Source organism: Procambarus clarkii, chromosome 75 (genome assembly GCF_040958095.1).
Source record: "Procambarus clarkii isolate CNS0578487 chromosome 75, FALCON_Pclarkii_2.0, whole genome shotgun sequence".
Taxonomy (NCBI): Eukaryota; Metazoa; Arthropoda; class Malacostraca; order Decapoda; family Cambaridae; genus Procambarus; species Procambarus clarkii.
Genome location: NC_091224.1, coordinates 6,269,704 through 6,279,821, shown reverse-complemented (window position 1 = coordinate 6,279,821; position 10,118 = coordinate 6,269,704). Strand labels below are relative to the sequence as shown.

General features: G+C 50.8%; 1 protein-coding gene across 1 annotated transcript; it reads right to left on the bottom strand.

Moving 5' to 3' along the window:
- Positions 1-7,650: 7,650 nt before the first annotated feature.
- LOC138356973 (uncharacterized) lies at positions 7,651-8,142 on the bottom strand. The gene has a single exon (XM_069313504.1). It carries the CDS (start codon positions 8,140-8,142, stop codon positions 7,651-7,653), a length of 492 nt encoding a protein of 163 aa, XP_069169605.1.
- Between the last annotated feature and the right edge of the window lie 1,976 nt (positions 8,143-10,118).

The window sequence follows — 10,118 nt, the reverse complement described above, 5'->3', positions numbered from 1 at the left end:
CTTTACACAAATTTCTGAATGTCGTTCGTATGTTGGCCAGCCTGGCATATGCCGCTGATGTTATCCGCTTGATATGTGCTGCAGGAGACAGGTCTGGCGTGATATCAACCCCCAAGTCTTTTTCCTTCTCTGACTCCTGAAGAATTTCCTCTCCCAGATGATACCTTGTATCTGGCCTCCTGCTCCCTACACCTATCTTCATTACATTACATTTGGTTGGGTTAAACTCTAACAACCATTTGTTCGACCATTCCTTTAGCTTGTCTAGGTCTTCTTGAAGCCCCAAACAGTCCTCTTCTGTTTTAATCCTTCTCATAATTTTAGCATCGTCCGCAAACATTGAGAGAAATGAATCGATACCCTCCGGGAGATCATTTACATATATCAGAAACAAGATAGGACCGAGTACAGAGCCCTGTGGGACTCCACTGTTGACTTCACGCCAATCGGAGGTCTCACCCCTCACCGTAACTCTCTGCTTCCTATTGCTTAGATACTCCCTTATCCACTGGAGCACCTTACCAGCTACACCTGCCTGTCTCTCCAGCTTATGTACCAGCCTCTTATGCGGTACTGTGTCAAAGGCTTTCCGACAATCCAAGAAAATGCAGTCCGCCCAGCCCTCTCTTTCTTGCTTAATCTGTGTCACCTGATCGTAGAATTCTATCAAGCCTGTAAGGCAAGATTTACCCTCCCTGAACCCATGTTGGCGATTTGTCACGAAGTCCCTTCTCTCCAGATGTGTTACCAGGTTTTTTCTCACGATCTTCTCCATCACCTTGCATGGTATATAAGTCAAGGACACTGGCCTGTAGTTCAGTGCCTCTTGTCTGTCGCCCTTTTTGTATATTGGGACCACATTCGCCGTCTTCCATATTTCTGGTTGGTCTCCCGTCTCTAGTGACTTACTATACACTATGGAGAGTGGCAAGCAAAGTGCCTCTGCACACTCTTTCAGTACCCATGGTGAGATCCCATCTGGACCAACAGCCTTTCTAACATCCAGATCCAGCAGGTGTCTCTTGACCTCCTCTCTCGTAACCCTTTCGAACTCCTCCAAGGCCGCCTGGTTTACCTCCCTTTCTCCTAGCACAGTGACCTCACCCTGTTCTATTGTGAAGACCTCCTGGAACCTCTTGTTGAGTTCCTCACACACCTCTCTGTCATTCTCTGTATACCTGTCCTCGCCTGTTCTAAGTTTCAATACCTGTTCTTTCACTGTTGTTTTCCTTCTGATGTGACTGTGGAGTAGCTTTGGTTCGGTATTGGCTTTGTTTGCTATATCATTTTCAAAATTTTTCTCTGCTTCTCTTCAGTTACATACACACACACACACACACACTTGTGTGTGTGTGTGTGTGTGTATGTGTGTGTGTGTGTGTGTGTGTGTGTGTGTGTGTGTGTGTGTGTGTGTGTGTATGTGTGTGTGTGTGTGTGTGTGTGTGTGTGTGTGTGTGTGTGTGTGTGCGTACGTATGTGTGTGTGTATGGAAAAAAAATAGTTTATAGTTAGTAACAGGTGATTGACTGATTGACAGTTGAGAGGCGGGAAGAAAGAGCAGAGCTCAAACCCCGCAAGCACAGCTAGGTGAATACAGTGAGTCACTATGAGGGGGGGGGAGGGGAGATGTGAGAGTGACAAGATGTCTCTAGTGGTGTCCCGCATGACCCGGCCCTTGGTGCCTGTCTGTTTCTCCCATATGGAAACTTTCTCCCAAATGTAACAGATCCTTTCCTCTCAATGTTTGATGATGCCAAAATTATGAGCTGGATTAAGACAGAGGAAGACAACCAGAGGCTACTAGATGGCCTTGACAAACTGAACGAATTTTCTAACAAATGGCCACTAGAGTTTAACAAAAGTAAGTGTAAAGTAATGAAGCAAGTAGAGAGAGCAGGAAGCCAGACACAACGTACGAAAAAGAAGATGCAACGAACAAAGAGAAGAAACTAGGGAGTAATATCATACCGAACCTGTGTCCTGAAAGCCATTATACAAGAATATCATCAGCAGCAGCACATGTGAGACTGGCTAACATCAGAACTGATATTATATATTGCTGCAAGAAATAATTTAGAACTTTGTATACCACATATGTCAGACCAATCCTGAAGTATGCGGCTCCAGCATGGAGTCCATACCTTGTCAAGCATAGGACGAAACTAGAGGTTCAACGATATACCACTAGATTAGTTCCAGTACTACGAGGTATGACTTACGAGGAAGGCTACGTCAGCTTAACCTCACGTCGCAGGAAGACATGATTACCACATACAAAATTCTCAGGAGACTCAATTGGGTAGATAGACATTATTTAACACAAGTGATATACGCAAAAGGTGAAACAGGTGGACACTAAATACCCAAATTAGCCACGCCGACCATGGAAAGAAGTTATTTTAAACTGTCAGAGTAGTTAACAAATGGAGTGCATTAAGCAGTGATGTAGTGGAGTCAGACTCCATATACAGTTTCAGAAGTATATATTATGAAGCCCAAGACTCTCAGACACGTGTCCACCAGTTGACTGACAGTTGAAAACCAGCACCAGAGAGCTGACTCTCAGACACGTGTCCACCAGTTGACTGACAGTTGAACACCAGGACCAGAGAGTTGACTCTCAGACACGTGTCCACCAGTTGACTGACAGTTGAACAACAGGACCAGAGAGTTGCCTCTCAGACACGTGTCCACCAGTTGACTGACAGTTGAACAACAGGACCAGAGAGTTGACTCTCAACCCCCGCCACCACAATTAGGTGAGCTCTCACTCACCTCTCTAATATCCCGTACGCATATAAATATTTGATTTCTAATTAAGTTGCCTCACTTAATTACCGTGAACCCTAATTAGTGTCGGGACAAAGACAGCAGAATTATCCTTATTATATATAATGGCACAATATTACACTGTTTAAGGTCCTTTTTATCCCGAGGCAATCACAAGGGATTAACCTATTTCACGCTCCATATAGTTAAGACAGTGTGAGGGAAAGTTGTGAGGCAGGTACTGTGAGGCAGGTACTGTGAGGCAGGGACTGTGGGGCAGGTACTGTGAGGCAGGTACTGTGAGGCAGGTACTGTGAGGCAGGAACTGTGAGGCAGGTACTGTGAGGAAGGTACTGTGAGGCAGGTGCTGTCAGGCAGGTGCTGTGAGGCAGGTGCTGTGAGGCAGGTGCTGTGAGGCAGGTGCTGTGAGGCAGGCACTGTGAGGCAGGTACTGTGAGGCAGGTACTGTGAGGCAGGTACTGTGAGGCAGGTACTGTGAGGCAGGGACTGTGGGGCAGGTACTGTGAGGCAGGTACTGTGAGGCAGGTACTGTGAGGCAGGTACTGTGAGGCAGGTACTGTGAGGCAGGTGCTGTGAGGCAGGTACTGTGAGGCAGGGACTGTGAGGCAGGGACTGTGGGGCAGGTACTGTGGGGCAGGTGCTGTGAGGCAGGTGCTGTGAGGCAGGTGCTGTAGGGCAGGTACTGTGGGGCACGTACTGTGAGGCAGGTGCTGTGAGGCAGGTACTGTCAGGCAGGTACTGTCAGGCAGGTATTGTGAGGCACGTACTGTGAGGCAAGATCTGTGAGGTAGGATCTCTGAGGCAGGTACTGTGAGGTAGGTACTGTGAGGCAGGTACAGTGAGGCAGGAACTGTGAGACAGGTACTGTGAGGCAGGTACTGTGAGGCAGGTACTGTGGGGTAGGTACTGTGAGGCAGGTACTGTGAGGCAGGAACAGTGGGACAGGACTAGTGAGGAGGGAACAGTGGGACACAACTAGTGAGGAAGGAACAGTGGGACACAACTAGTGAGGCAGGAACAGTGGGACACAACTAGTGAGGAAGGAACAGTGGGACACAACTAGTGAGGAGGGAACAGTGGGACACAACTAGTGAGGAAGGAACAGTGGGACACAACTAGTGAGGCAGGAACAGTGGGACAGGACTAGTGAGGCAGGAACAGTGGGACAGGACTAGTGAGGCAGTAACAGTGGGACAGGACTAGTGAGGCAGTAACAGTGGGACACAACTAGTGAGGAAGGAACAGTGGGACACAACTAGTGAGGAAGGAACAGTGGGACACAACTAGTGAGGAAGGAACAGTGGGACACAACTAGTGAGGCAGTAACAGTGGGACAGGACTAGTGAGGAAGGAACAGTGGGACACAACTAGTGAGGAAGGAACAGTGGGACAGGACTAGTGAGGAAGGAACAGTGGGACACAACTAGTGAGGAAGGAACAGTGGGACACAACTAGTGAGGAAGGAACAGTGGGACACAACTAGTGAGGAAGGAACAGTGGGACACAACTAGTGAGGCAGGAACAGTGGGACACAACTAGTGAGGAAGGAACAGTGGGACAGGACTAGTGAGGCAGTAACAGTGGGACACAACTAGTGAGGCAGGAACAGTGGGACACAACTAGTGAGGCAGGAACAGTGGGACAGGACTAGTGAGGCAGTAACAGTGGGACACAACTAGTGAGGCAGGAACAGTGGGACAGGACTAGTGAGGCAGGAACAGTGGGACAGGACTAGTGAGGAAGGAACAGTGGGACACAACTAGTGAGGAAGGAACAGTGGGACACAACTAGTGAGGAAGGAACAGTGGGACACAACTAGTGAGGAAGGAACAGTGGGACAGGACTAGTGAGGAAGGAACAGTGGGACAGGACTAGTGAGGCAGGAACAGTGGGACAGGACTAGTGAGGCAGGAACAGTGGGACTGGACTAGTGAGACAGGAACAGTGGGACACAACTAGTGAGGAAGGAACAGTGGGACAGGACTAGTGAGGAAGGAACAGTGGGACAGGACTAGTGAGGCAGGAACAGTGGGACTGGACTAGTGAGACAGGAACAGTGGGACACAACTAGTGAGGAAGGAACAGTGGGACACAACTAGTGAGGAAGGAACAGTGGGACACAACTAGTGAGGAAGGAACAGTGGGACACAACTAGTGAGGAAGGAACAGTGGGACACAACTAGTGAGGAACAACTAGTTGCCTCAATTCAGGACATTTTCCGACAATAAATGTTAAAGTAACTGGTCAGTTGTTGGAGACGTGTGATCCATCTCCCGGCCTGGTAGTGTGATCCATCTCCCGTCCTGGTAGTCAGTGTGATCCATCTCCCGTCCTGGTAGTCAGTGTGATCCATCTCCCGGCCTGGTAGTCAGTGTGATCCATCTCCCGGCCTGGTAGTGTGATCCATCTCCCGTCCTGGTAGTGTGATCCATCTCCCGTCCTGGTAGTGTGATCCATCTCCCGTCCTGGTAGTCAGTGTGATCCATCTCCCGTCCTGGTAGTCAGTGTGATCCATCTCCCGGCCTGGTAGTCAGTGTGATCCATCTCCCGGCCTGGTAGTGTGATCCATCTCCCGGCCTGGTAGTGTGATCCATCTCCCGGCCTGGTAGTCAGTGTGATCCATCTCCCGGCCTGGTAGTGTGATCCATCTCCCGGCCTGGTAGTCAGTGTGATCCATCTCCCGGCCTGGTAGTCAGTGTGATCCATCTCCCGTCCTGGTAGTGTGATCCATCTCCCGTCCTGGTAGTGTGATCCATCTCCCGTCCTGGTAGTCAGTGTGATCCATCTCCCGTCCTGGTAGTGTGATCCATCTCCCGTCCTGGTAGTGTGATCCATCTCCCGTCCTGGTAGTCAGTGTGATCCATCTCCCGTCCTGGTAGTCAGTGTGATCCATCTCCCGTCCTGGTAGTCAGTGTGATCCATCTCCCGTCCTGGTAGTCAGTGTGATCCATCTCCCGGCCTGGTAGTCAGTGTGATCCATCTCCCGGCCTGGTAGTGTGATCCATCTCCCGGCCTGGTAGTCAGTGTGATCCATCTCCCGGCCTGGTAGTCAGTGTGATCCATCTCCCGGCCTGGTAGTCACTGTGATCCATCTCCCGGCCTGGTAGTGTGATCCATCTCCCGTCCTGGTAGTCAGTGTGATCCATCTCCCGGCCTGGTAGTGTGATCCATCTCCCGGCCTGGTAGTCAGTGTGATCCATCTCCCGGCCTGGTAGTCAGTGTGATCCATCTCCCGGCCTGGTAGTCAGTGTGATCCATCTCCCGTCCTGGTAGTCAGTGTGATCCATCTCCCGGCCTGGTAGTCAGTGTGATCCATCTCCCGGCCTGGTAGTCACTGTGATCCATCTCCCGGCCTGGTAGTGTGATCCATCTCCCGGCCTGGTAGTCAGTGTGATCCATCTCCCGGCCTGGTAGTGTGATCCATCTCCCGGCCTGGTAGTGTGATCCATCTCCCGGCCTGGTAGTCAGTGTGATCCATCTCCCGTCCTGGTAGTCAGTGTGATCCATCTCCCGGCCTGGTAGTCAGTGTGATCCATCTCCCGGCCTGGTAGTCAGTGTGATCCATCTCCCGTCCTGGTAGTCAGTGTGATCCATCTCCCGGCCTGGTAGTCAGTGTGATCCATCTCCCGTCCTGGTAGTCAGTGTGATCCATCTCCCGGCCTGGTAGTCAGTGTGATCCATCTCCCGGCCTGGTAGTGTGATCCATCTCCCGGCCTGGTAGTCAGTGTGATCCATCTCCCGGCCTGGTAGTCAGTGTGATCCATCTCCCGGCCTGGTAGTCAGTGTGATCCATCTCCCGGCCTGGTAGTGTGATCCATCTCCCGGCCTGGTAGTGTGATCCATCTCCCGGCCTGGTAGTGTGATCCATCTCCCGGCCTGGTAGTCAGTGTGATCCATCTCCCGTCCTGGTAGTCAGTGTGATCCATCTCCCGGCCTGGTAGTCAGTGTGATCCATCTCCCGGCCTGGTAGTCAGTGTGATCCATCTCCCGGCCTGGTAGTGTGATCCATCTCCCGTCCTGGTAGTCAGTGTGATCCATCTCCCGTCCTGGTAGTGTGATCCATCTCCCGTCCTGGTAGTGTGATCCATCTCCCGTCCTGGTAGTCAGTGTGATCCATCTCCCGGCCTGGTAGTCAGTGTGATCCATCTCCCGTCCTGGTAGTCAGTGTGATCCATCTCCCGTCCTGGTAGTGTGATCCATCTCCCGGCCTGGTAGTGTGATCCATCTCCCGGCCTGGTAGTGTGATCCATCTCCCGGCCTGGTAGTCAGTGTGATCCATCTCCCGTCCTGGTAGTGTGATCCATCTCCCGGCCTGGTAGTGTGATCCATCTCCCGGCCTGGTAGTGTGATCCATCTCCCGTCCTGGTAGTGTGATCCATCTCCCGGCCTGGTAGTCAGTGTGATCCATCTCCCGTCCTGGTAGTGTGATCCATCTCCCGGCCTGGTAGTGTGATCCATCTCCCGGCCTGGTAGTCAGTGTGATCCATCTCCCGGCCTGGTAGTGTGATCCATCTCCCGGCCTGGTAGTCAGTGTGATCCATCTCCCGGCCTGGTAGTGTGATCCATCTCCCGTCCTGGTAGTGTGATCCATCTCCCGTCCTGGTAGTCAGTGTGATCCATCTCCCGGCCTGGTAGTGTGATCCATCTCCCGTCCTGGTAGTCAGTGTGATCCATCTCCCGGCCTGGTAGTCAGTGTGATCCATCTCCCGGCCTGGTAGTCAGTGTGATCCATCTCCCGGCCTGGTAGTCAGTGTGATCCATCTCCCGGCCTGGTAGTGTGATCCATCTCCCGGCCTGGTAGTCAGTGTGATCCATCTCCCGGCCTGGTAGTCAGTGTGATCCATCTCCCGGCCTGGTAGTCAGTGTGATCCATCTCCTGGCCTGGTAGTCAGTGTGATCCATCTCCCGGCCTGGTAGTGTGATCCATCTCCCGGCCTGGTAGTCAGTGTGATCCATCTCCCGGCCTGGTAGTCAGTGTGATCCATCTCCCGGCCTGGTAGTGTGATCCATCTCCCGGCCTGGTAGTGTGATCCATCTCCTGGCCTGGTAGTGTGATCCATCTCCCGGCCTGGTAGTGTGATCCATCTCCCGGCCTGGTAGTGTGATCCATCTCCCGGCCTGGTAGTGTGATCCATCTCCCGGCCTGGTAGTGTGATCCATCTCCCGGCCTGGTAGTCAGTGTGATCCATCTCCCGGCCTGGTAGTGTGATCCATCTCCCGTCCTGGTAGTGTGATCCATCTCCCGTCCTGGTAGTCAGTGTGATCCATCTCCCGGCCTGGTAGTGTGATCCATCTCCCGTCCTGGTAGTCAGTGTGATCCATCTCCCGGCCTGGTAGTCAGTGTGATCCATCTCCCGGCCTGGTAGTCAGTGTGATCCATCTCCCGGCCTGGTAGTCAGTGTGATCCATCTCCCGGCCTGGTAGTGTGATCCATCTCCCGGCCTGGTAGTCAGTGTGATCCATCTCCCGGCCTGGTAGTCAGTGTGATCCATCTCCCGGCCTGGTAGTCAGTGTGATCCATCTCCTGGCCTGGTAGTCAGTGTGATCCATCTCCCGGCCTGGTAGTGTGATCCATCTCCCGGCCTGGTAGTCAGTGTGATCCATCTCCCGGCCTGGTAGTCAGTGTGATCCATCTCCCGGCCTGGTAGTGTGATCCATCTCCCGGCCTGGTAGTGTGATCCATCTCCTGGCCTGGTAGTGTGATCCATCTCCCGGCCTGGTAGTGTGATCCATCTCCCGGCCTGGTAGTGTGATCCATCTCCCGGCCTGGTAGTGTGATCCATCTCCCGGCCTGGTAGTGTGATCCATCTCCCGGCCTGGTAGTCACCACAATATAAGCCGCCCTCCTGGCTACTCTTAGTCCACCTCACACCTTCACTGTGGGTTTATAGAACTGTTGTTATTTGTTTCAATGTCATGTGGGGTCCCAGTGGTACAGTCGGGTTCGTTCTCGACTCACAATCGAGAATTCCGGGTTCGAATCCCGGGCGGGACAGAAATAGTTGGGCGCATTTCCTATCATCTAATGTCTCCGTTCACCTAGCAGTAAGTAGGTACTCAGGAGTTAGTCAGCTTGTTGTGGGTTGCATCCTGGGCGGGTCAGTAATACGACCTGGGGGGGGGGGGGAGGCGGGGCAGAGGGGGACCTCGATATAAGCCTAACGTGTATGAATACACTCTGGCTGCCTGTCCCCCGACACAATGAATTATTATTTATTAAATTATTATTTACCTAAATTAAAATTGAACGAAGTGATAAAGTATTTGTTATAAACACTATTTGTGTCCGCCGAGCTAGTCAGCCATACATATTAAGACACAGTAACTCTCCCTACCTTCAACATTCAAGTATATTTGAGCACAATTGGATGTATAATTTATATTTACCAACATTTGTATACAAGACCTTGAGGCCACCTTTCATTTAATCCACTTTTCCACTTACGTGTTACGAGAGCCGAGCCTCCTCCAGATAATAATTTATCTGGTGGCATTCCTTGGAGCTGCTGGTGGGAGATTCCCAAGCTGACTGTTGGTATTTTGATGGCATCAGATCTGATCTTTCCATTGACGGTCTCGGGCCGCGTCGGGGATTTCTGAAATATTCTTTCTGGAATGTGAATTCATTTTCCACTTACAAATAAGACTTTACAATCATTTCTGCTGAGAGTTTTCTGTTCCTTTTTCTTTAATACGTACCCAGGGTTGACTGGTTGACTGACGCAGCCTCATTAACTAAAGAAATCCATGACAAATAGTCGCTTAATGTTTATTACGTAATTTAATAATTTTAATTTATTGAGTCAATCTGTTTTAGCAACACCTGTACTCTGGGCTCTGGACTCTTATTGACTCTACAGTCCATAATTACTCGGAATTTATTCCTTCTTGGCATTAAATGAAGAGTCAGACGCCCTGATCAGTATTATCATCTTCAGTATTAAGTGTTGTCTTCCAAATAGGGTCATATTGGGCTGTTAAGGTTAGGGTTCTCGATGCCTGGAATAGTTGTTAGGTCAGAGTTTATGGTGATGTCGTTGATTTTATTTTTGCCTTGAATATTATAAAGGATGTTGAATCCTTACGGTTGTCTTGGCCACTTTCTTATATAATTAAACATGCGTCTTAACTAGGCATTAGGTTATGCTTTCAAGTCTTTGGAAACATCATTTTCATGCTGTTTTGCCAGGTTAGCATTGTTCCTTAACTCCCACCACAGTACTCTTAACTTAGCGTCAGTCTCTTCTCTCTTACCTGATCATCTTTATTCTTACCTTTATATTTTCTCTTTCATCTGAGTACCTTATGTGACGGTAACGCGTTGGTG

Coding starts and splice junctions, on each gene's coding strand:
- LOC138356973 (XM_069313504.1), bottom strand. CDS start 8,142: ATGGATCACACTGACTACCAGGCCGGGAGATGGATCACACTGACTACC.